The sequence below is a fragment of the Arvicanthis niloticus genome, chromosome 16, assembly GCF_011762505.2.
Source record: "Arvicanthis niloticus isolate mArvNil1 chromosome 16, mArvNil1.pat.X, whole genome shotgun sequence".
In the NCBI taxonomy this organism is placed as follows: Eukaryota; Metazoa; Chordata; class Mammalia; order Rodentia; family Muridae; genus Arvicanthis; species Arvicanthis niloticus.
Genome location: NC_047673.1, coordinates 62685033 through 62710833, shown reverse-complemented (window position 1 = coordinate 62710833; position 25801 = coordinate 62685033). Strand labels below are relative to the sequence as shown.

Genomic DNA, 25801 nt, shown 5'->3' with positions numbered 1-25801 from the left:
TCTCTAGGACACACATTTTCATGTCTATGGTCAGAATCATAAACATTACTTTTAGCCCAGGACCTGACCCATCCCTCACCCTTCTCTCCAGGCTCAAAGGGAGACAAACTGTTTTCATTAAAGATGTCCTGTATAAAACCTAGAATCAAAGCCTTGAATAAAGTGGGGTATGGTGGGGTATACACTTTTAATCTCATCACTCAAGAGGCAGAGACAGGAGACTCTCCGGGAGTTCAAGCCTGGACTACATAACCAGTTTCAAGCCTGCCATAGCCAAGGCTACATAGCAAGACCGTCTCAAAATAAAGAATCAGCAAAAGCTTCCCTTACTGGTTCAGGCTCCTTTGCTGCATAGTTAGAGTTCTCCTTTGAAGGGATGGTGAAAAGTGAGAGCCGAAGGACAGACAGAAAACCAATACCCTGAAGAAGAAAAGGTCTCTGGGTAAGCTCCTTCCAAATAGAGAGGAGAAGCTATCTGGTGAAGCTCAGTGTGAGGGTAAGGTGGTGTGAGATAGACCCGGGCAGTGGGAAAGAGTTAGGTATTGTAGAACCAGAGGTGCAGGACTGTGGTGGCTTCTGTGGTATTCTCACTTAAGAGTGACTTAAATCAAGATTACATTCTTAAATAAGCATGCTTCATTAGCAACTCTGTATACATTTAGTTTTTAATATTTAACTTTTTTTTTTCCAAAAAGAGTTCCTGAAACACTACAAGCAGAGTAGCATCATTGTTGATGGGTGTCTGGCGTGTTCATGTTTCTGAGTGTTTACTATGCATGATAAATTTGACTTCGCTTGTTTTGTTTCAGTTCACACCGTCTAATGCTCCTGCCTCGGTTTCCTAAACGCTGGGATTACAGGTGTGCACCACCATACCTAACTGTGTATGATAGATCATGAGATGGGAAATCCCAGAGTCAGGGACCTTAAGCGGCTGACTTATGCACAGTAACATGCCCAGGAAGTGTTAAATCTGGCATTTGAATCCACCAGTTTGACCCCAAAATTTGTCAAAGGCTCCTTGCATGATTTAAAGAGACTCTTTCCCAAGAGAACCAAGAGGTTCTGGCTCTTGGCCAAATGTCAGTATGAATAAACCTGCTGAGGTGCCGTGTGTGGTGTTGACCTTACAAGAGGACAGAGCAATCATTTTCCTTGAAGCCCTCCTTTTCTTTCAGGTGGTAACTGTGTTTTCCCTTTTTGATTCATTGCTCCTTTCAGAATTGATCCTGTCACCATTGGCTTTTTTTTTTTTCTACTACCTCATTCAGAATGGGCTCAGTTCCCCCTCAGAACAAAAGAGGAACATGAGGTGAAGACCCTTTGCAGAGGGAAAATCCACAGCTGGCTGTGGGGAGCTTTTGCTGAGACAAGCAGGTGAGTAAGGCCAAAGGGAAGCAACTGAGAGGCGAGGCAGATCTTCAGATCCGGGGGCATTTGGGGAGCCATCAGAGCTGGCTAGGAAGAACAAGACACGAATGTGAGTCCCAGGGACTCTGAGGAACGTGTTTCTGCTTATATCTCACACTATTATCAAGGTCCACTAAAAGTGGGAACACCCAGCAGGATGACAGGCCACAGAGGAGAGTGTGTCCCAATTCAGATGAGTCACTACCTTTAAGTACACATGATATATATAAGCCCATGTTTATAAGGCTTAAGTTATAAATGGCTAATTACATTACAGAAGGACTACGGAAGGCAGAGAGATAGGGAGGGAGGGAGGAGAAAAGAGGAAGGGGAGGGAAAATGTTCTTTACCTATAAGGTTTATCTGGTACCTTTCTAATTGGTCCCTTTGATGGCAATTCTGTTAACACCCAAATACACCATGGAGAGGGAAGAACAGAAACCTCTAGAAGCCTGGAGTTGTGAAAGCTGTCTTAACCCTGACTTCTCTTGGGATGTTCTTCTCATCTGTAAACTAAGGGCTACTTCTGGACCACCTTTAAATGCTATTGTGTAAGACCAGATCTAGCTCTACCCAGCCCCGTAGACTGGTAGACAAAAACAGACTGATGTATAATTCTTCTAGGGCTGCATCCACTGTGATTTCACCTACTTTTATTTAGAGATGAGGTCTCACTATGCCACTCTGGATAAACTGGAACTTACCACACATACAAGGGGGCCTCAAGCTCACAGAGGTTTGCTTGCCAACGCTTCTGAAGTGTTGGAGTTGAAAGCATGAGCCACCACCCACAGACCCCACGAACTTATCCCAATTGTTATTTGGACTAACTTGACCTTCCTACTCCTCTAAGCTCACACCCCCTGCCTTCCCTCCGTACTTCCTCCCCCATTTCCACGCTTTTGCCCAAGAAGTCTCATGATCTTGTTCAAGGAAGCTTTCCCAGGTTGGCTGACCCCATAGCTGGCAACAAAGTCAAAGGCTGCTGGGGTGGGCACAAGGCTCCAGTGCACTCATCTTGCACCCAAACTCAGAGCTATTGGGGGAAGAAAGGGGAATGTCCCTACCCTCGCCTCAAACCAGCACCAACAAAATGCAAACCCTGCCTCTTCTGCAGGCTACCTGTAAGGACTAAGAAATTTGAAGGGAGCTGTTTTTTTTTTCTAGTTTGCACAAAAGTGTGTGTGTGTGTGTGTGTGTGTGTGTGTGTGTGTGTGTGTTTGCCTTCACTGTGTATACATATGTGGAGACCAGAGACCAATGAGGAGGTTACAGACATACAGTCATGCCCAGCTTGTGTGTAGATGCTGGGGACCCAAACTCAGGTCCCCACATTTGCTCAACAGGTCCTTTGCCCACTAAGCGATCTCCCCAGGGCCACAGCTAGGCTTTTCATAGAGCAGCAGCATGGCTCCAGGGTCCTCTGTCTCCAATCTTTGTTTATTACAACTCCACTGACACACTGGGGTTGATTTCTTAGAGGGCTGCCTTCGTTCTCTTGGAAAATTAAATCGAAGACCTTACCCATTTTTCTGGGCACTGATGGCTTGTGAAACTTTCTTTTCTCCTGCTTCAGTTCAAGCCAGACAGGCAGGGAACTGAGATTAAGCTTAACAAGTAAAGCCTAGGACCTGTAGGATAAGGAAACTAGGTGAAAGTGTTGTCCTCTGTTAGCTAGGTTAGGTTTGGGGCAGCCAGGATGGAGTCAGAGGGCTGGCTGACAACACCCGGAGGCCACTGTCAGCTCTGTGACTCTCCCTCCAGAAAAAAGGGCCAGCTCTGTGCAAACAAACATGTTCTTGCCCAGGAGTTTGGTTTCTTCTCTCCGAGCACCTGGCACAGTGGGACCAACGTGAGCAGTCACTTGGCAGGGCAGAGAAAAGCAAGCTAGCAGTCCCCAGGCTCAGGTGACAGGGCCAGGCCCAGGGGACAGGGATGTTGACTGGGGCTTTAACAGCACTGTTGATGCCAATCTCGGGCAAAAACCTGATATTTCCACTTGGAATAACAAGAAACAGCCACGAGGATTGGAGAGAGGTCAGTGAACAAGGAGAGCCCTCTGCAGGTCTTGCCGGGTGATGCCAGAACAGAGGAGGGCAGTTCCTGCTAGCAGGGTACTCCTGAGATGATGGTGATGGTGATGGTGATGGTGATGGTGATGGTGATGGTGATGGTGATGGTGATGGTGATGGTGATGGTGATGGTGATGGTGATGGTGATGGTGATGGTGATGGTGATGATGATGGTGATGGTGATGGTGATGGTGGCAATGGTAGTGGCAAGGAGAAGGAAAAGGGAAGAAAGAGAAAAACACAATGTCAGGCTTTAAATAAACAGCCATCAAGAAGTAGATACTGTGGTCAAAATATGAAACGCCTCTCCCCAGGGCTCGGGTACTGGAGATTTCAGCCCCAGTGTGTGGTGCTATTGAGAGGTGACTTTGTTGATGGGTTAAGCCATGAGGAGACATGCAGTGGACTGTAAGGAGGTGAGAGCTCTCTGAGGAAGTAGGTCCCCAGTGATGTGCTCTCAATGGTGGGTCTCAACCTTCCCAATGCTGCGACCCTTTAATACAGTTCCTCGTGTTGTGGTGACCTCCGACCGTAAAATTATTTTTGTTGCTACTTCATAACTGTAATTTTATTACTATTATGAATCATAATGTAAATGTTTCTGGAGCTAGAGGTTTGTCAAAGGTGTCACGACCCACAGGTTGAGAATCACTGCTCTGAAAAACCCACCTCCTCTTCTTTCTCTTCCCCTCTCCTTGCCTCTCTTTTTTTCCCTTTCCCTTGAGCTCCCTATCTTTGTCTTCTCTCTCCCTACTCCCTGCCTCTCCATTCTCCATGAGGTCTGTTTTCCCCTGTTATCTATCATGATGTTCAATCTCACATGGCCCAAGAAAAATGGAGACAAAAAAACCCTGGACTGAATTCTTCCTCTTCTAAGTGTAGCTTGGGTGTTCTGCCACAGCAATGAAAAGCAACCAATAGGACATAGGTAGTCTTGTCTCTTAGATTTAAAAAAAAAAACTAACATTTTACAAACATAGTGGCTCATGTCTGCAACCCCAGAACTAGGGAGGCAGAGGCAGGAGGATCCACTGCAGGTCCAAGACTGGCCTGGACTATGTAGTAAACTCCTGGCCTGTCAGGGAGTCATAACAAGACTGTCAAGAAAGAAAAAAGAAGGAAAAAAGGGAGGGAGGGAGGGAGGGAGGGAGGGAGGGAGGGAGGGAGAGAGAGAGAGACAGAGACAGAGAGACAGAGAGACAGAGACAGAGACAGAGACAGAGACAGAGACAGAGACAGAGACAGAGACAGAGAGAGTGTATAGGGGGAGGGAGGAGGAAGAAAAGAAAGAAAAAAGAATATATGAAGTTATTTGCTCAAAGTCATGCATCTGCTATCAGATACAGTGGGATTTGAACTCAAGTCATTGCCTCTGAAGCTTATATTACCCCATACATCTGTCGTATTTTGTCAGCACATTTCAGAAACTCCTAGCCTTCTAATGTGCCACTGTTTCTTCCTGTTCTTTCTAGTTATGTGTCCTTGCAATGTTAAAGCTTAGGGAGACGGATAGAAAATATCTTGTGCATAACAATATTGGTGATAGTAACACCATCTTGGATTTATTTTTTTTTATAGCTTTAGTTATTTAATATGGAAGAACAGTTAGTGCTCTTAACCGCTGAGCCATATCTCCAAGCCCAGTTTCTTAATTTTTATCAGTTATTTTGCAGTATATGAGTACACTGTAGCTGTCTTCAGACACACCAGAAGAGGGCATCAGATCCCATTACAGATGGTTGTGAGCCACCATGTGGTTGCTGGGAATTGAACTCAGGACCTCTGGAAGAGCAGTCAGTGCTCTAAACCACTGAGCCATCTCTTTAGCACCCAGCTTGAGTTTATATATCACTTTACTTTTAAGTATTTCCCTGGGGCTAGAGGCTGAAGGTTGGGGATGTAGTTCTGTGGTAAAATACTTGCCTAGCATGCATAAGGCCCTGGGTTCCATCTACAGCACTGAAAATAAATAAGTAAATTAATAAATAAATCCCAGGGGAAATTAACTTTATAATATTTCTACTTCTCCAAAACGTTTCTGTACTGGCTGGTTTTGTGTGTCAACTTGACATAAGCTAGAGTCACCAGGGAAGAAGGAGCCTCAGTTGAAGAAATACCGCCATGAGATCCATCTGTAAGGCATTTTCTCAATTAGTAATCAATAAGGGAGGGCCCAGCCCATGATGGGTGGTGCCATCTCTGGGCTGGGCATTCTGGGTTCTTTAAGAAAGCAGGCTGAGCAAGGCATGAAGAGCAAGACGGTAAACAGCATCCCTCCATGGCCTCCTGTCCTGACTTCTTTCAGTGATGAACAGCAATGTGGAAGTGTAAGCTCAATAAGTCCTTTCCTCCATGACTTGCATTTTGGTCATGGTGTTTTGTCACAGCAATAGAAACCCTAAATAAGACCGTTTCTTAATTTTTTTTAATAACGCCTTTCCTTTTTTAAAGATTTATTAAGATTTTTTTATTATTTACTTAAGATTTTTTTTTTAAGATTTATTTTTTAAGAGGGCATTGGATCCCATTACCAATGGTCGTGAGCCACCATGTGGTTGCTGGAAATTGAACTCAGGAATTCTGGAAGAATAGTTAGTGCTCTTAACCGCTGAGCCATCTCTCCAGCCCAGTTTCTTAGTTTTTATCAGTTATTTTGCAGTTGTTTTTATATATTCATAATCACCTTGTACAGATATTTTTTAACAATTTATTTATTTATTTATTTATTTATTTATTTATTTATTTATTTTATGTATATGAGTACACTGTTGCTGTCTTTCAGAAACATCAGAAGAGGGCATCAGATCCCATTACAGATGGTTGTGAGCCACTATGTGGTTGCTAAGAATTAAAATCAGGGTCAGGCAGTGGTGGCTCACTCACTCAGGTAATCTCAGCACCTGGGAGGCAGAGGCAGGGGATTTCTGAGTTCGAGGCCAGCCTGGTCTACAGAGTGAGTTCCAGGACAGCTAGGGCTACACAGAGAAACCCTGTATCAAAAAAAAAAAACCAAAAACAAAAACAAAAAAAAAAAAAAAAACTCAGAACCTCTGGAAGAGCAGCCAGTGCTCTTAACTGCTGAGCCATCTTTCCAGCCCCCTTGTATGAATATTTTATGTCTTGATTTCCTTTCTTTCTTTTCTTTCTTACTTTCCTTCCTTCCTTCTTTCTTTCTTTCTTCCTTCCTTCCTTTCTTTCTTTCTCTCTTCCTTTTCTTTTGAAGACAATTTTCTCAAGTGACTGTGGCTGGCTTTGAACTTTATGTATTCATCAGCCCAGGCTGGTCTTGAACTCCTGTTCTTGAAACTCTAGCTCTATTTATGTAGCAGCACTGTGTACATGCACACTCACATGCATAACATAGCGAAGGCAATAGGTTCACAGTAACCTATTATACTGAATGCTACAGATACCACATTCCTGCGGTGATGTAAAGCTCTTGAAGCCGACAGTTCTGAATGCTGGCAAGGATGTAGAGCCACAGGAAGGGGAATGTGTTGCTAGCGAGACTGCAAAATGGTACAGACACTCTGGAAGACGGTTTGGCAGTCACCTGGAAAACTAAACATATTCTTCCCATATGATACTGCAACCATACTCCTTGGTATTTACCGCCCCCAAAAAGCTGAAAACTTGTCCAAATAAAAACCCTGCACACAGATGTTTATAGCAACTTTACTTGGAATTGACAAAAACTGGAAACAAAATGACTTTCAGTGGCTCAATGGACAAATGAATAGTGTACTTCCTGGCCATGGACTGTCACTCAGTACCAAAATGAGATGAGTTGTGGAACTATAAAAAGACACAGAGCAACCTTAAATGCACAAGTGAAAGAAGCCAATCCGAGGAGCTACATACTGTATAATTCCAACTTCATGACATCCTGGAAAAGGCAGAAATATGGAAACAGATTTTAAAAAATCAAAGATTGCCCAAGGCTAAGGGGAAAGTGGGATGACCAAGGGGCACAGAAGAAAACATGCCATACTGTCATGGCAGATGTATGTCCTTGTGGCCTGTTCCAGGCTTACAGCAAGAGGAACTACACCAAGAGAAAGCTCTAATGTGAACTAGAGACTGGTGGTCATGCTGTGCCAAGTTCAGTCTGTAAGTTGTAAACAAGCTACTAGTCTCACTGTGGATGTTGAGAGTGGGGGAGACTGTGTGTATGCCAGGGAGAAAACATACAGAAACTCTTAGTGCCTTCTCCCAGTTTGTGTGTATGTATACATTGTGGTATGTGTGTGTTCATGGACACATGTGTATACACAGAGGCCAGAAGTCAATGTGTTTCTATACACTCTCCACCTTAGTTTTTGAGACAGGGTCTCTCATTAAACCTAGATTTCACCAGTTCGGTGGGACTAACTGGCCAGTGAGCTCCAGACATCCTCATGTCTCTGCGTTCTCAGCTGGAATTACAAATGTTTGCCACTACGTCCTGCATTTTACATGGATGCTGAGAATCCAAACTCAGGTCCTCATTAGCAGGACAAGCACTTTACTGATGGAGCTATCTCCCCAGGCTCCTCTCTTAATTTTTTTCTCTTGCTGTACAATTAAAACTACTCTTTGCAAAGGACTTTTATATATGTATGCCTATATTCCCAGCCCTGAGGAAGCAAAGCCGACCTGGGCTACACAGTAAAACCTGGGATTGGGGATGAATAACACCTAACAAACAAAACATTACAAGTCTTGAATGAAGAGTCTGAGGGCAGTGACAAGACACTGACTCTCCTATCTCTGTCCAACTTTGGAGCTCAGTAGGCCACTTTTTCCATTTTCCTCGTCCATAAATAGAAAAAAGAATAGCTGTGGCACAGGATTGTCACAGGAATTAACTGAGATGCTGCTTGACAGATTGGCAGTAGTAACATGTAGCAGCAGGACTATGCAACTCTGTGTCTTTCCACCAATGGCATCAGAAGCTGCTTCTGTGCAGGAGCCTGTTCATTTCATAATCGCCTCTACCAAGCACTGTGTGTAGCATTTGATCCCCCCAAGGTCTGTTGGGTTGATAGTGAGAGCTAGCCTAAACTTTTCTCTCCATTGAACATTTGAGGGCTTTCTTAACTTTTTGCTATTAGCAAAATACATCTCAAAACCCTTTTATTTACATTGCCTAACTTGATCTGCATCCCAGGTGAAGCAGGCAGAAGAGGGCTGTTGCTCATGCCCACACTCTGAGACAGACAGAGTTACTATGGCTTAGAGAAGTGAAGGGACTTCTATGGGTCACATGTATATTGGTGACAACGAGACGGGGCCTCTGGCCCTGCTTCTCTAGCCCCTACCTCCACAGACCTCTCTCGGGCTACTACCTTCTGCATCAGAGGTTTCTTCAAAAATGTAGCCTTGTCATGCTGGGCCTGGTCCATCTGAGAACAGCACCTTCACCCAGTGGTCCCTGCTGGGGATCGTGAATTGCAAACTCCCAGATAGCCCCTGAAATAAAATATTTTATTTCTAATGCCTCTGTTTTCCCAGAATGAGGAGCATGCCAGGTTTTTTTCCCCTTGCTTTCCCCCATAAAGAGGTGAGGAGATGACTCTCAGTGTCCAGGAGGAGGGACATTGGCTAAAAATAGCTGTGGCGTGTGGATTAGCCAGAGTGGTACCCAGGACTGGGAAAGGGAGGGGACGCTGTGGAGCTGTAGCCAGACTGGTTGCCATAGAAACGAGAGAGGAGCAGGGGAACCTGGGAAGTGGGGATGACACAGATACCAAGTCCTAGTCTGAGCTGCCGTTACATTCAGGAGAAACAGCAGTGTCTGCGGCTCCCACTCTCAGAGGGGACCTAGAGTCCTGGGGGAGATGGTGTCAGGGACATGTACTCCAACCCCCAAGGGTCTCTGCTGCCGGCTACTCTTCTCTCCAGGCTCTGTGAGTTGAGTTGTGGGACTTGGGGTTTGGGCCCCTATTTCTGAGCCAAGAGGGGTTTGGGTGGAGCTCTTTCCTGGGGGAGTTTTCACCAGACAGACCTCTTTCCAAAAGATAAGCCCCTTATGCTGGCCATCGCTCTCTGGAGGGAGGAAGAGTGTGCCAAGAAAATATGGTACTGGGATCTTACTGAAAGGGGTCATAGCATGCCCAAGAACTGAGGTCGGAAGAACTAGAGTTATTTGGAGGGAAGAGCCAGAAATGAAGATATTGCTCTTCAGGTGGTCGACATTGCACATTTCTCCTGTCCCATGAAGAAGAGACCCTGTCTCAGGATGGCAACAGCTAGGATGCAATCAGTAGGTTCCCTGGGCAGTGAGTGTTCTGTGTTCTGGGGATGATCAGACACCGGGAATTCTTCCCCATTCCTGGGCATAGATGGAGGTCAAAGAAGAATGTCTAGACGCCCACCTCAAGCTAATACTAGGACAAAAGAGACCTGGGGTCTCAAGGCGCTGAAAACTCACAGATCAGTTGCAGAGGACAGACACTCTGGGCTGCAGAGAGGGAAAAGCAAGCCTGCTGTTGGGGGAGGGGAAGATCTTAATCTGCCTTTGCCCAAGTGTTCCCAGGCCGTGTCTCCTGACTCTCATGGGGAATAAGTGTGTGGAGTCCCCTTAGGATACAAATCATCTTTTTGTGGTTTCCTTCTACCTTTATTTAATGTACACACACCCTCCAAAGGTCTGGCTGCAGAACAATTGGCTCCAAAATTTAAAAATTGGAATGTCAAGTTTGTGGTTACAAATCCATGCAGTTTCTCCCTAGAATCTGGTCAAACACCCAAACCATCTGAGATCCTTATGTCATATTTCTGCCCCCACAGGGCCTCCTGCTCCCCCACCCCCAGCCCTCCTCCCCCCCCCACCCCAAATGGGAGGTGATGACAAATCCCAGGAAAGAGAAAGCAAAGTTGATGAGTCCTAAATCCTTGTCCAACAGACTTCTGTTCATATGGTCCATGTCTCTTAGGGGATCCTGAGAGCCTAGAGAAGGACTCTGGACATCCATCTCTCCGGGAAGATTATAACTCAGAGTGCTTCTCAGGGGGAAGAGTTTGAAGCAAAGCCAGGTGGGTTTTGCTTGGAATCTGGGTTTTGTGTGAAATGTAGGCTTCAGGACATATGGCAGGTGTGGGTGGGGTTGGTGTTAGGGTAGTAAATGCAAAGCAGGAAACTGGGAAGGGGACTGATGTGGGCGTTTGGTGTTTCTATTGGTCTGATTTCTTATCTCTTAGGAAAAATAGGAATCTGAGAGATACTAGACTAGTGTAACTCTGGGTGGCCTGACGCTTCCTGCATCCTTGCTGTGGGCAGTTGACCTCAGGTGGCCTCTAGTCTCCTACTGCCAACCCTTTTCAGCATGTCTCCTTTGGGAAAGAGCCTGGGGGAAATGGGCTGGTATCAGAGCATGAGTGACTTGCCAGTGGGAATTTCCTAATGCTGGGAACAGTCAACCTTTGCACGCTGGAGGTTTTCTGTGCACAGCCTGTATTTCTTTCTTCTTGGTAAGCCTGGGGTGGAGAAAAGATGTAGCTGGAAGGGGAAAGGGTGAAGCCAGGTGAGAAAACAGAGGGAACAGTCTTGGTTATGACTTCAAAACAGTCTTCAGATGTCTTTTGGTAGGATGCTGAAGAGTTCTGGGGTTGTGGAAGTCCTCGTGGCACGGAGGGCTTTGCATAGAGAAGGAACTGCCAAGAAGTCCACCTCTTCAGAACCCCGTGTCTGATCCAGGGTGCCTGTGAGGTGCTACATACACTGGCTTGAGGTAGTGACCTTGAGACCTGTGACATCGAGATCTCTCTTTTTTCTTTATTTTTTGACATCGAGATCTCTAATGTCGCCTTTTTATTGAATTGTGACACTGTGTAATCCGTACAATTTTTTCTTAACCTTTGTTTTTATTTTACGTGTATGGCTGTTTTGCCCTCATGTACGTCTGTGCATTACCCCAGGAAGCCAGAAGAGGGCGAGAGACTGGAGTTACAGCCGGTTGTGAGTCGACTTGTGAGTGCTGGGAATCGAAATCAGATCGGCTGGAGGAGCAACCAGTGAGCCATTTGAGCCATCTCTCCAGACCCTTGCACCCCTCCCCCCCCCCACACACACACACAACTTTCTGCGTTTTGTGGGATGTTAGGGTTGTCGTTCTCAATCCATCAATTGGCGGGGGTGGGAGTGGGGGGAACTGAGGCTAATAGACAGGAAGGGAGATTCGTTCACAGCCTTGGCCCTGAGTTCGGGGCGGATCCATCAACTCGGCACACCTTTATTAAGACCCCGCAGGATCCCCGCTGCGGCCACCATGGCGCAGGAGAACGCAGCTTTCTCTCCCGGGTCGGAGGAGCCGCCGCGACGCCGCGGTCGCCAGCGTTACGTGGAAAAGGACGGGCGCTGCAACGTGCAGCAGGGCAACGTCCGCGAGACCTACCGCTACCTGACCGACCTGTTCACCACGCTGGTGGATCTGCAGTGGCGCCTCAGCCTGCTCTTCTTCGTGCTCGCCTACGCGCTCACCTGGCTCTTCTTTGGCGCCATCTGGTGGCTCATCGCCTACGGCCGCGGCGACCTGGAGCACCTAGAGGACACCGCATGGACCCCGTGCGTCAACAACCTCAACGGCTTCGTGGCCGCCTTCCTCTTCTCCATCGAGACAGAAACCACCATCGGCTATGGGCACCGCGTCATCACCGACCAGTGCCCCGAGGGCATCGTGCTGCTGCTGCTGCAGGCCATCCTGGGCTCCATGGTGAACGCTTTCATGGTGGGCTGCATGTTCGTCAAGATCTCGCAGCCCAACAAGCGCGCCGCCACGCTCGTCTTCTCCTCGCACGCTGTGGTGTCCCTGCGCGACGGGCGCCTCTGTCTCATGTTTCGCGTGGGTGACCTGCGATCATCGCACATCGTTGAGGCCTCCATCCGCGCCAAGCTCATCCGCTCACGCCAGACGCTCGAGGGCGAGTTCATCCCTCTGCACCAGACCGACCTCAGTGTGGGCTTCGACACGGGAGACGACCGCCTCTTCCTCGTTTCACCTCTAGTCATCAGCCACGAGATCGATGCCGCCAGCCCTTTCTGGGAGGCATCGCGCCGCGCCCTCGAGAGGGACGACTTCGAGATCGTAGTCATTCTCGAGGGCATGGTGGAGGCCACGGGTGCGGGCAGGCTGGAGGATGGGAGCAGGGATACAGGGCAAGGGCGAGAAAAGCAGCCAGGAGAGATGCAGAAAGATGGACAGAGGGTGGAGTGTAGGGTGACAGGTGGGGGTGCTGGGGCAGGACTGGAGATTAGACGGGTGGACAGGGTGACATTGCAGAGTCAAGAAAAGCTTGGAAGAGTTCTGTGACATGGCACTAGTTGAGGCCCTGGCCTGACAGGTATGTCACTTCATACATACTTAAGGTATGTAAACTGCACTTTACAGCTCTGGAGGTTACTTGTCACTGCGGTCACTTTTCAGAGAATGAGTAGCCCCAAAGAAAGGTCCCATAAATAGCCCGCTGTCACAAGCCAATAAATAGCACAGCCTGGGTTGAACACAGGACATCTATCTTCAGCGTTTCCTGGTACAGTGTTGGGATGAAGGTTAAGTGCAGGGTTCTTGAAGCCCAGAGACCTATAACTCTGGAATTTAATTGACCCCATCTGTCACTCTTAACTTCCCCCTGGGTGTTGCCATGTCTAGCCCCTTTCCAGAAGGAACAGTGACGTCAGTACCTTCACTCAGGCCTACACTGTCAAGAGGTTGGGAGCGGGTTGGAAAAGACTACTGTAGGAGCAAAAACAGGTCCTTAAAGAGGGCCTAGCCAATCAGGGAGCATAAGAAAAATGCAGCTGAACCAAGGGGCCACTAGGAGGAGCTGCAGCGCTGCTACGAACTGACTTGCTCCCTGGAAACGTGGTCCTAGACAAAAACAGCATCTGCTCTGTGGCCACCTCAGGTCTTCCCATTCCCCACTCCTCCTTCACTCCGACTAGGCTAGTTCTAACCCGTCCCCTTCCTATACTGCTCCCTCTGTCTCTGAAGCTGTCCCTCCCTCTGACACTATCTCTGACAGGTTTCTAATAGGGACTTTTTCATCTGCCTTCTCTTCCCCCTCTGCGTCCACCTCCCACCCTTCCCTACTCCCCTAAGCCCCATCTCTGCTTCTCAGGCCTTCTTGCAGAGGCCCTGGCGGCCTCTCCTTCTCCACCCTCACTGGATACATCTTATTCCAGCTTTGCCAAAGAATGCCAATGTCCCCAAGATATCTCAGGGCCAGACTTTCAATGTCAGAGTTGGTCTCTGGTTAGTGAATGTTTACTCCTCTGTTTCTGAGATGGATTCTGGTTTGGGGAGATTCTGAGGTAGGAACAAAATGATCTTCCCTGAGAGGAGAGTGCAAAACCCCAACAGAGAAGACAGGACACTGGCCCGGGGCAAGAACCGGGAAGGGCAGCGGTATAAAGGACATGGGCTGGGAGCTTGTTTGATTTTTCTAGCGATAAAGCTGGGAAGGATGGTAGTATTTTGGGATTCAAAGTGCTTTTGAAAAGCAAGAATAATGAGCCAAAACCCAACACGATGACATTTAAGGGGAATAAATATAAAATTCTACATTTAGGCTTTAAAAAAATCACTTATGTAAGCACAGCATGGAAAGGCTCCGGTGAAGAGAGAACTGGGGGTTTTAGTTGGCCACAGGCTTGCTGTGGCAACGTGATGCAGCTTCCAAAGGCATTTATGTAATGTAATCACGGGCTGCTTCACCAAACTAAGAAGCAAAAGATAGTAAGCCTTCTTTTATGCATAGATAAGGCCACAGCTGGGAAAGCACTCCAGATGAACCCCTACCTGGGCCTCTGTGGCCATTCTGACTTGCAAGGAGGATAGTAAGCTTTGGGGGAGTCAGATGAAGTAGGAAGCTGTCGTGAGTGTTCAGTCTGAGGAAGAGATGTAAGGGACCCCTGTATTTACACTCAAGGGTGTCAGGTGGCAAGGGAATGAAACCAGGGGCCACAGGTCCTAGGAGACAGAGTTTAGTTTGTATAAGAGAGAACTCAGAGCCAGAGAGATGGCTCAGCTTGCCACCCCGTCTGATGTCGTGAGTCGGATTATCAGGTCTCATGTTGTTGGAGTCAACTGTCTCCCCAAGTTGTCCTCTGACCTCCACATGCGCACCCATGCATCCATATAGACATACATAAATGTAATCCACATTTTTAAAGATCCCGACTTTTGGCAGCATCACACAAAGGACTGGACTTCAATGAGGTAGTGAGCTTTCAGTCCTGGGATGTAATAGCTCAGGTGGCTGCCCGTCATCTGGGAACACTGGGAGGTGGGTGGAGGCGGCCCTGTGGGAAAGGGGAAGTTTAAGCTTCTCAGGGGAGAACAGGGGAAACATAGGCTGGCAAATGGAGAAGAGAGAGAAGAGGATTGTGGGATGACTGACAGGAGAAGGGATCCTCTGGCAGGGGTCCCTTTAACTAATCCTCTTCTCCTCCCCCCAGGAATGACATGCCAAGCTCGAAGCTCGTACCTGGTAGATGAAGTGTTGTGGGGCCACCGGTTCACATCTGTGCTCACCCTGGAGGATGGTTTCTATGAGGTGGACTATGCCAGCTTCCACGAAACCTTTGAGGTGCCCACACCCTCATGCAGTGCTCGGGAACTGGCAGAAGCTGCAGCTCGTCTTGATGCCCATCTATACTGGTCCATCCCCAGCAGGCTGGATGAGAAGGTGGAAGAAGAAGGGGCTGGGGAGGGGGCAGGTGCAGGAGATGGAGCTGACAAGGAGCAAAATGGCTGCCTGCCACCCCCAGAGAGTGAGTCCAAGGTATGACTGGTTTTCTCCAACCTCCTGTGGCAGACCAGGGGGCCAGACACAGGTACATGGAAGCTGCAGAGTGGAGATGGAAGAAGAGGAGGCAGGCAGTGTCCCAAGGAATGGCTAAAGTTGGGAGAGGCCCACTGAGTCCAGGATCCAGTAGTAAAGGACCAGGTCCTGGTTTGAAGAGAATAGAAGGTTGGGGGTGAGAGAACATATCAGTCTGTCTGTGTTTGCCCTTCACATCTGTACATGGGTGGATGGTTGGACAGAGGATGAGCTCATAAGGGTTGACTGGGAAGGTGGGGCAAATAGAGTCAACCAATGGATAGCTTGGGTGGTCAATGGAGTGACAGTTGGTGAACGTCACCTGCAACACACCTTTGTGCGAAATCTATAGGCACCCTTTCCTTCCAGATATAGAAAGTCTCAAACCAAGATACATGGCTTAGGAAGCAGACTGTCAGGTGGATTGCAGTCCCCACTCACTCCCTATGTGTGACACGCTTAACTAGACAAAGTGGCCACAGAGAAGAGAGTACTGGGTAGAGGTGGGCACAGATGGGGATGCTCTCCCCAGCTTCACTGTTCCATGGTGATAAGTCAGAAAGGTGCCAAAGGCCTTAATCCTCAGGTGATAGGCAAACAAGCAATGGGGTGGATACTGTGCAGGGGCCCTGGAGCAGGACCAGGGGGGAGACCCAAGGACCAACTATTTTGTGGGAGAGGAATGAAACCTTGAAGGTACTGTCACGGAAGCAAGAAGGCAGAGAGAGATTCTGAAGCAGAAGAAAAGCCATGAGAGAGACTTAATAAAGGGTTTTAGGAGGGAACCCAGATCCCTGGGGAAAGTAGCTTATCCTTGGGGCACAGTGGCAGGGGCTCACTCAGAATAGTGATTAAGTGTCAGGTGTGATATTCAAAGACCTGGTTGCTAACACAGGAGCACAGCACAGGCGGAGGTCAGAAATACCCCCAGCAACTGAAGGAAGTGTGGTTCACACTAGGAGCCCACACAAGCGGGTTATAGCCACAAGTGAGAGGGCATTAGCAACCAGGAAGCTAAGGATTGAGTCAGGAAGGGGGGAATGGTGGGAGTCAGCATTTACAAAGCTTTACTCACTTAGATGGGCTTGTTAAAACACAGATTACCAGCCCCACTCCCAGCATTCTGACTCAATAGGTCTGGGACGGAAACCAAAAATCTGCACGTCTAACTAGTTCCCAGACCTAACAGGTTCCCAGATCATGGTGACACTGTCTGTCTGGGGACTACACTTGGATGAAGCATCTAAGCAGAGGAGCTGAAAAGCAGCCAAGAATCCTTTAGGAACAGAGAAATGAGAAGGGAACTGGGGAGAAAGGACCCAGGTCCAGGCTTGAAGAACTTATCTTTGGGTCCAAGAACGGAAACGTCATTGATAACTGGCCAGTGGTATCCGAGAGGGCAACAGAGACCGGAGAAGGCCGTTTGGGGACCCCTGAGGAGACAGTAGGGAGCTGCAGCTCAATGGGTGTCACCACAAAGGACCAACTCTCTTATAAGACTCACAAGGCAAGATGGACTAGGGGAGAAAATGGAGCCTATTCTTGCAGGTGTCTGCTGTCTGCCACCTGTCCTGCCAGGACAGGGAACCCTGGAGACACTTACATCCCATCTCCACTGCATCCTGGTCTTGGACCAGTCATCTTGGGATGCTGAGGGGAGAGCAAGGCATGGGACCTGAGGCTGGCCCCCTGGAGCTAAGTGTAGCTCAAGTGATGGGACCGGTTCAAACCTTGGCCCTGGCTATACCCATCCCTGCCCTTCAATAAGTCTGCTGCTGTATCCCAGGCTGAGAAGCCTGCATCCAACGGGGCACTGTGCCTCCCTTCCAGTGTGCATCTCAGCGTGGGTCCACTCAAAAGAGGACTCAAGCTGTCTGTTGCCTCTCCCCTTCTGTCTAGCAATGGACTCAGGTTTCAGGACCAGCTGGGTCACTCTCAAAAATAAAGTCCGTGAACATGTATCTGCTGGGATCCCACCTACACATATTGAACCTGAGCACAGGAAGTGAGCAGGGTTTGAATTCAGAGAAAAACGTGCAGTCTAGACAAGAGGGGTGGGGACCTTGGTACCCATATACAAAGCACTGGAATGGAGACATTGAGGCTGCTTCTGGAAGTCACTGAGATGGCACCACTCCGGGCACTGCTGTCCAGGGCACAGATAGGAGACCTGTGTTCTAGCACCAAATGCTGATTGTCACTATTTACCTCTATGACTTACAGCAAGATATGTTACTTCTCTGGACCTCAGTTTCCTTATCTGAAAAAAAAAAAAAAAAAGATACGTGGCAAACTCAATAATGCTCAATAAATGTTTGATCACTGAATGAAAAAGGTAGACTGGATGCCACGCGAAGTATACAGCAGTCAAGGCGTTTAGGACCAGAGAGCGCTTTAGGCAGGGAGCTACAGCTAGCCAGTAGGCAAGCCCTGGCATCAGATATAAGCAGATGCAACGGCTCTGTGTACACAAAGGACACAGGTCCTCCCAACTGCTGTCCCTAAGTAGGCAGCCGTGTTCTGAGGTTCCTATTCAGCGGCTGTCAGAGAATAATTAAGGTCAGGAAGGAAAAAGACTGAGGCCCCAGGGCCTGGTGGGAGGAGTCTGGTCCAGGACCAGTTCAACCAGGAGAATGAGACCAGTGCAGGGTGTGCCCCAGTCTGGAGAGCTCAGAAAGGCTTGTCCCTGGAAGCTCTGTGGAATAGGCAAGGCTCAGCTGGAGATCACCTTCCAAATATAAGCCCCATTAGGAGTTGGCTCAGCACAGACATTTTGGGCAACAGATGGGACCCAGGCATCCCCTCATGCAGTTGGTGGGTAACAAGGCCCACGAAGGACAGATGGTATTTATGGTGGGAAGAGAGGCCTGGGCTGTCCAGCAACCACCCTACTACCACCCTCCACCCCTGATGCTGCCTTTAATAGCGTCATGGCAAGAGAAGACACAACAGGCCTCAATTTTATAAAACCAGTTTATTCACATTTTAGAAAAACTAGTTTGAGGACAGGAACTGGCCTTTCTACAACATGAGTGTGAAAAGAACAGTGGTCAGGAAACTTGAGGGAAGGTGGGTACAGGGCAGCCATGTCTCCCATTCGAGGTGAGGACTGGTCAAATAAATTAAAGGAGGGCTGGACCAAGGGAGAGAGTATCCAGGCAACCAGAGGAGGGGTAGCAATGACTGGAAGACAACTGACATCTGCAAGACCTGGAAAGAGCATGTGACGTCGGCTAAGGAACAGGCTGCTCCCTTTGACCCTCGCTCTGCTCCGTGATCCTGCAGGACTGTGCTGGCTGCTTCTCTGCCAGATGGAGCCCAGGTACAGCTCAGCACAGGAAGCCTGAGGAAGACAGGGCTTGGGGGTTCCTTTCCCTCACCTGGGGCTACAGATCACCGCTTCCGCAGCCTCTTCATAAAACAGCAGGTAATGGTAGCCAGGACGCTGGCGCCAGTCACTAGGGCGACTCCTGTGCCCACCAACAGGGGTACAAATAGGGTGTCCAGAGCTGGCAGAAAAGAAGGCAGGCTCTGCTCAGAGAGTGTCATGGCCCTCCGCCTGCTGTCACACTGATCTCTGACACTCTCCTCTGCAGATTTTCTAGATTCCCCTCTCCCTGAGGGAGAGCCGAGCGCCATGCCTGCCTACCCACAATCTACCCTCTCTGTACTCAGGCCAGCTTGGGGCCCTTCATGAAAAGGGATGTGGAAAAGGGATACCAAGGGAAGACAGGAAGATGGGAAGGGGCAAACAGCAGGAGAAGGTGGGTAGAGGGTGGTTGTCACTCACCATGCGTGTAGGGGTAGACTGTGACAGGCCCGGAGCGCGCACTGCCTGCCTGGTACCAGCTATAGTCAGCATGCTGCACCCAGGCACTTGGGGAACAGTGGTATGTGCCTTCATCCTCGGGCCCCAAGCCGTGCAGTCTTAGCCGATGACTTCTGGGTCCCACCAGCTCTACACTGACGGGACCCCCTCCAGGCCGGACTCCCAGCTCTGCCACACCGTCCTGACCCACTCCACCAACAAGCTGAGCAGGACCAGAGCTCAGCTCGCCTTCCTCTGGTCTCTCCACCCACCAGCTGGCTGCTAGTCGCAGTCCTGGGGGGCCACCCCGTACAGAGATGTTGCATAGCAGGGAGGCGGTCTCTCCCCGGTATACAGTGCCCCCTGCTAGCCACGCCACAGCCTCTAGCACCACGCCTGCAGAGCAAAGAACAGGGGTATGGGGGGGGGGTTGTTACAGGGGCTAAGAGGTTAGGAAATAAATCCTATAAGCTCTGAACCCTGTCGAAGGCTCAACACCCTCTCACCTTCTTCTCTCACATGCACTGGGAGAGGCCGGGAACGAGCACTGGCTGCTTCACGAAGCCGGGTCCCAGACCCTCGAACATAGGCTTTGGCGAGGCAGCGGTAGGTGCCTGCATCAGTGGGCCTGGCAGCCTCTAGCCGTAGTCGGTAGGTTCTGGATGCCACTTTCTCCATGGCAATGTGCCTGTCCTCATAGCCAGGGCCCAGGCTGCCTATACCTTCTGTGTCCAGCTGGGCCACTAGGCGGCCAGGCCCCGGAGCCCCTGCAGGGGCCATCTCCCAGCCCACAGAGTACGCAGCATGACGGCCTGGTGGGGGCAGGGCCCCTGACACATTGCACAGCAGTTCCAAGGGCTCCCCTGGGCCAATCCGACGTTCACCAGGTCCCACTGTCACTGCCAGCTGGCTGGCTGAAACACAACAAGAGTTGGGAGGGGTCATAAAGTTGCCTGCGTCCTCGACTGTAGAAATTTAGAGGCCTCTTATATGTCTCTCACCCCAGGACCTGAATTTCATTCTTCCACCATATCCCTTGTATCACCACATCCAATTTTTTGAGCAGAGGAGAGGCAGACAGAGAATGAATACTGTCTGCAAGACTACTCATTCTCTGTAAGAGAAACTCTGTAGTTCTATGGCGGCCATGCGGCACCCCTGATGCCCACTGAGATACCCCCTCAGTGGGATATGTGGCACTCACACAGTGTCTGCACATCCACATGAGCCAGGACTGCCCTCTTCTCTGCGATCTGGACCCAGGAGCCATCAGGATCCTGAATCCACTCAGCGGCAGTACAGTGGTAGGTGCCTGAGTCTCCAGCCTGGGCACCCCCAACCACCATGCGGTACCGATCAGTCCCTTCCTTGCTCAGCCGGAGCTCCCCAGCAGCCAGCCTTTCAGCGTAGGGAGCTCCAGCCTCCACAGCCATGTCGGAGCGCAGTCCCACTACTTCCTGTAGAGTGGCTCGCCCCACTGGCGCCTCAGGAATGGCTCTCCCAAAGGATACCGACAGGTGTGTGTGTTTCTTTGTTTTGGTCTGAGCCAGGCAGCCCAGTGCAAGCTCCTGCCCCTCATGCACTGTGAGGCGTGAGGGGGAGGTTGCAGCCTGGCGTCCTCGGGGCCCTGGGGGCGCAGCAGATACCTGCAGCTCATCTGGAAGAACTGGAGAGAAAGACTTTAGTGAGAGAGGGCTGGGAGCCAGCACCCCTCCTGTTTCCTCTGTGTAGTCTACTTCACTGCATACTCTGTAGGCTCCTGAGGGCAAGAACTGCACGCTGTGAGATGCCAAGCCTGGTCTAGGCACATCAAGATGTTCAGTAAATACTCGCTCAACTTCACAGAACAAGCCTACTAACATCTACTCTGATGTCTGAGACTGACCCGTTTTAAATACTCAAAAAAGTAATTCTGTCTTCCTTCTCTAAAGATAAAGAGACTGGACCTGATGGTGCAGGTCTATAATCGCAGCTACACAGGAGGCTAAGGCAGAAGGATCAAGTTCAAGGCACCTCTGGGCTACAGAACAAGTTCAGTGCCGGTCTGGTCAACTCACAAAGTTTCTGCTTCATCCCACCCTTTCCCCCCTCCCTCCCCCAAATTAAGAAAAAACTGCTGCAAAGGCACAGGAGTGACACAAGAAGACGGCTGGGCTACACAGTGAATTGTGAGAGTACTGCCACCAGCTACAGGCCAACCTAGGCTAGTTGTAAGCCAGCCTGGGCTACAAGAGTGAGCCCTCAAAAAGCAACACAGGGAATATAGCAGCTTAGTAAAAAGTGTTCCCTTGGTATGTTTCACACCGTAGGTTCAATCGCCAGTACTGAGAAGATGGGGCTGAGGGGAGAAAAGGAGAAGGAAGAGGAAGATAGAGAAGGAGGAGGAGAGAAAAAACACAGATCTGTTTTCATAGTGCTGGCTTATGCCTACAACCCCAGTAGTTAGAAGGCTATCTCACCACCCAGCTCAGAGCCCAGTACCTCTCAGCTCCACCCTGGAACTGTAGTTGCCCAGGTACTGAGTATCCGTAGAGGGGGTGTAGCACTCATAAAAGCCAGAGTCCTGGGCCTGCAGGCGAGCAATCTTGAGCACCACGGAATCTCCCTTCAGGCGCTGCACCTGCAGGTCACCAGATGCCACACGGGACCCAAAGACAGCATAGGAGAACTGGCTATCCCTGGTGCTGATGATGCCTAGTGACGTAGCTGGGGCCTCTGGTCTGTACATGAACCACTCGAAGTCCTGCTGGGAAGGGCCCTCATAGTCACTCACGTTGCAGGAGATAGAGACGGCGGTGCCAGCCACACGGTAAAGAGGCCCCTTGGGGACATGCACCTGCCGGGCGTAGCACCTGGCTCCTGTGGGAAAAGGCAGAAAGAACTAGAATCTTTTTTAGAAAGAATGGGTCCCCACTCAATGGCCAGTATCATCAGCACCATTCTTACTACTACCTGTGAAGCAAAGAGAAACCTAGGGAAGGTTAGAAAATAGCTAGATGGGAACACAGATGGGAACACAGAAGAGCTGCTGGGACACAAGCCACCAGCCTCTCAGCACATCAGCATAGGTCCAGATCCAGCAGAACAGAGGAATACTCTGTCTCTAGCTAACTAGAGGCAGAGCACCTACATGAACAAGAGTCCATCTGGAGTCTGGGGTACAGACCTCCCAGTAAGTAAAACGCTTTCTGAGCAAGCATCAGGACCTGAGTTCAATTCCCTGGAACTATATAAAAAAGCTTGGCATGGCGGCTAGTGAGTTGCCACAGAACCCTGAGTTTGATCCTCAGAATATACAAGGGAAGAAAAGAACTGAGTCCTGAAAGTTGTCCTCTGACCTACACACACACACACACACACATACAAATCATAGTAATAAATGTAGTGGGTGGCTCCTGAGCAATGTCCCCTGAGGTTGACCTCTGACCTTTACACAGACACTCACATATACACACTCGTATCCATGCATATATGTAGACCCTCATAGGCATGCAACTGGAAATAAAACCATGTCTGATTCCTGACTCTCCAGTTCTTGGCTGGATCTTTAGTGCTCCTAACCTGCCATGCATGTCTAGGGACTCAGATGTAACGTCTAGCTAAGGGATTCGGAGACTTTTGCTGGAAGGGAGCTGACAAAATCTTACAGAAAGGCTGCTTGGCTTAGCTCTGTCACCTGGGCTAGACAATGGAGCCAGTGGCCCAGGCTGGCTGGAGTACTGTACTGGACGGGGCACCATGCTGGACAGGGCACGGGCCTAGTCAGTCCTCACCACACAATACCCTCCCCACTACAGCTGTGCCATGAGCTCACTGCTTCTCCCAGCCCACAGGGCTACTCAGGCAGCTGTGGCTTCTGGGGCAAGAATCAGGCTCTGCCCAGGCCTGGGGCAGAAGATCCCTTCCCCCGCCCACAGACTCTGTTAGCCTTCTGGCTAACCCAGAAGCACTATGCACAGCCCCCCAAACAAAAGCTTTCATTTACATATGATTTGCCTGTGATGTGAGTGTTTACATAGGCCTCCTTTCTACAAGGAGACCCTCAACACCTGCTGCCCCTTCCCGTCTCTTTCTCTCTCCCTCCCTCCACCCAATTTACCCCCACCCCTGTCCCAACAGACAGCTGGTTCCAGAACCTTGGAGTGTCTAGCTCCTTTCTCCTCTCCACTGTCTCACAGATACTTGTAGGTAAGACTACACAACCCTAGAACGCAAGGAGGGCTGGCAATCATTTCTCAGATTAGGGAAATGAACAAACTCTCCCAGAGGGCACCTCTAGGGAGCACTGCCACTAGGTTCTAAACCCAGATGTGAGTCTAGAGCTCTCTCCTTGCTCTCCTAGACAACACAGAAGGCCTGACTGAGGAGGTGGGGGGACGGAGAACAATCTCTCTTCTAGATGAGACATTCTGGCCAAATTCCTGCCCTCTCTGGAGGGCCTCTACACACCCCTGAAGAGGGACAAAACCAAGAAGGCAAGACACTTCCATGGAGAGCCCTGATTTACGAAACTGTAATTTCCCAGATTCCCAGGGGAAGTCCACAGCTTGCTGCTGGCCCTGGAGGAAACTACCCAGGAGCCTGAGAGCCTGCTCTACAGTTTCTTTTCTTCTTCTTCTGGCTATGTCACACAGAAAACACATGACCACCGCTTGAAGCAGAGGCTAGAGTCAGAAAGCCAACGTGAAACCAATTCTTTCCTCTCCTGGGTCTCAGTTTCTGTCCTTCAGAACTAAGAGCTTTCAGTTCTGATGTTGAACCCGTGAGTGTGTGACTCAGGCACACACACATCGCTCCAGGCACATTTCATAATCAGGAGGATGGTAAAGGCAGCCAAGCTGACACCATCCTGGCTGTCCATGGGTAGACTCTGCTGAGAAGGTCCCCTCCCACCTTCCTGGCTCCACACATGCTGATGCTTGGAGATCCCCATGGAAGAGTTGTCCCCACAGCCTCAGGAAGTAGCTGCTACAAGGTTCTCTCTGGCCAGGCCACCTCCTTTCTAATAGGCAAAGGTCTGCTTTGGAGTCAAATCTGAGTTCAAATCCAACCCCTACCCTCACTGGATATGCACTCTGGAATGTGATATTTCACGTCCCTCATCTGTGAAGTGAACGCCAGAGCAGAATGTCGTGTGCTAAGATGCCATTGGCTCCTCTTCCCTCTCCACAACACTCCCTCCTCCCACCCTTCCCTGGGCTCAACCCTGCTCCATTAAGCCCACTGGGGAAAAGAAGCAATCGCTAGGCAACCAAGCCCCACAGCTCCTTCAGCTCCCTACATCACTCTGCCTCCTGTTTTGTTCCCAAAGGAGAGTTTTCATCCTGGCCCCAGAAGCCCAAGAACCAGCATCAAGGAACCATTCTGTAAGGCACCATGCAGTTCTGTTATAAACCAGAGAAGGAAGTTGAGATGCCTGCCCCACAGGCTTCTGCCTTGACTATAGCACCTTAGAAACCTCCCCATATGCATATCCTTAATACACACACACACACACACCCTACCTTTTAACGGCTTCAGTCTCTCCTGGCAACTGCTTCCATGCCATATCTTTCCCAGACCACCTCCTACAGGGAGCCCTCCAAGTCAGACCCCAAACAATACCACATTAGCAACCTCCACCACCCTCAACACACACACACCAGCCATGATGAAGGTTGGCCCAGAACACACACCATCATAAACACCCACCAGGATAGACACTGGGTGCTTGGAGATCCCAGGTTCAGTTTCCATGGTTCCTGGTTTCTCCTGAGGCATGGATGCAGAGACCAACTGAGTCTGACAACCAGCCAAATTTCTGGGAGAGTAGAAAAGCAAAGAGGGAACTGGCCCAGGGTGGAGTCGCGTGAGGGAGGAAGCCTCAGATGGTGAAATGTTAGGTTGGGAGGTGGGGGTGTAGGGAAGATTTTCTTCAAAGATCGTGGTCAGAATCAACCCCTGGGCCCCCAGCCAACTCTGGGCAATTATGAAGACCGCCAGGCACTGCCCACGCAGAACAAACACCCAAAACCAGGCCTTGAGCAGAGAGTGGGGCAGAAGGTTGTCACAGTATTTGGGCGCAACGACCCCAGGCGCTGGGTGTAACAGATGAGAAGTGGCGCCTGCCCCTGGAGGCCCGATGGTGTCTCAGGGGATACCTCAGTAGGTCGCCAATATGCCCCAGCTGGGAGCCTAAAGCTAGGGCACCACCACCCTCCCCATAACTGATCCGGCAGGCAGGCGCAAAAGAAAACGAGACGCGGAGCCCAGAGACAGTGGAGACACGTCTGATGGAGAAGTAGGGGTGCAACCAGCTCTGAAATGCTAGGAAGGTGGGCTCGTTGGCTGCATGGTGTCAGGCACCTACCCGGCCGGGACAGGGACGCGGCGACCACCCGGCTTACCAAGTATTAGCAGCAACAGCAGCAGCAGCAGCGAACTCAGCGGCGTAGGGCTAGGGACGCCCATTCTGCGTAGGCGGCTCTGGGGAGACTCCTGGGGGTGGCGTGGGCTCTAGGGGGCCAGGGCCGCAGGGGGCGCATGCCCAGGTGGGGGGGCAGAAAGCGGAGCAGGGAAGCGTGGGTGCGCAGAGCCCAGCCGAGCGGGAGCCGCCAACTCCCCGCCCTCCTTCCTTCTTCCCCCTCCTCCCGCTGCTCTTCCCGCCCTCCGCAGCTCCAGAGACCAGTCCGGGCCGCGCCCTGCTGCCCGGCCCCGCCCCGCTCACGCC

General features: G+C 50.1%; 2 protein-coding genes across 7 annotated transcripts; one reads left to right on the top strand and one right to left on the bottom strand.

Moving 5' to 3' along the window:
* Positions 1-9179: 9179 nt before the first annotated feature.
* On the top strand, positions 9180-17245 carry Kcnj9 (potassium inwardly rectifying channel subfamily J member 9). Of its 4 annotated transcripts, XM_076914504.1 has the most exons (5): positions 9180-9370; positions 10400-10499; positions 11382-11477; positions 11704-12581; positions 14920-17245. In XM_076914504.1, the coding sequence occupies exons 4-5, from the start codon at positions 11732-11734 to the stop codon at positions 15249-15251; spliced, it is 1182 nt and encodes a 393-aa protein (XP_076770619.1). In that variant the 5' UTR covers positions 9180-9370; positions 10400-10499; positions 11382-11477; positions 11704-11731; the 3' UTR covers positions 15252-17245. The 4 variants fall into 4 exon arrangements, with proteins under 4 accessions (XP_076770619.1, XP_034375991.1, XP_076770620.1 ...); XM_034520100.2 differs by lacking the exon at positions 11382-11477; XM_076914505.1 differs by lacking the exon at positions 11382-11477 and having other exon boundaries at positions 10370-10499.
* Positions 12895-25716, bottom strand: Igsf8 (immunoglobulin superfamily member 8). Of its 3 annotated transcripts, none has more exons than XR_013104468.1 (9): positions 25479-25716; positions 21574-21951; positions 20297-20758; positions 19599-20006; positions 19075-19488; positions 18665-18793; positions 17493-17544; positions 14949-16717; positions 12895-14763 (listed from the first exon to the last, which is right to left on the bottom strand). XR_013104468.1 is itself a non-coding variant. In XM_034520607.2 (7 exons), exons 1-6 carry the CDS (start codon positions 25540-25542, stop codon positions 18678-18680), a joined length of 1842 nt encoding a protein of 613 aa, XP_034376498.1. In that variant the 5' UTR covers positions 25543-25716; the 3' UTR covers positions 18240-18494; positions 18665-18677. The 3 variants fall into 3 exon arrangements, 1 of the variants encoding a protein (XP_034376498.1); XR_013104469.1 differs by having other exon boundaries at positions 17506-17544; XM_034520607.2 differs by lacking the exons at positions 12895-14763; positions 14949-16717; positions 17493-17544 and adding an exon at positions 18240-18494.
* Positions 25717-25801: the final 85 nt, after the last annotated feature.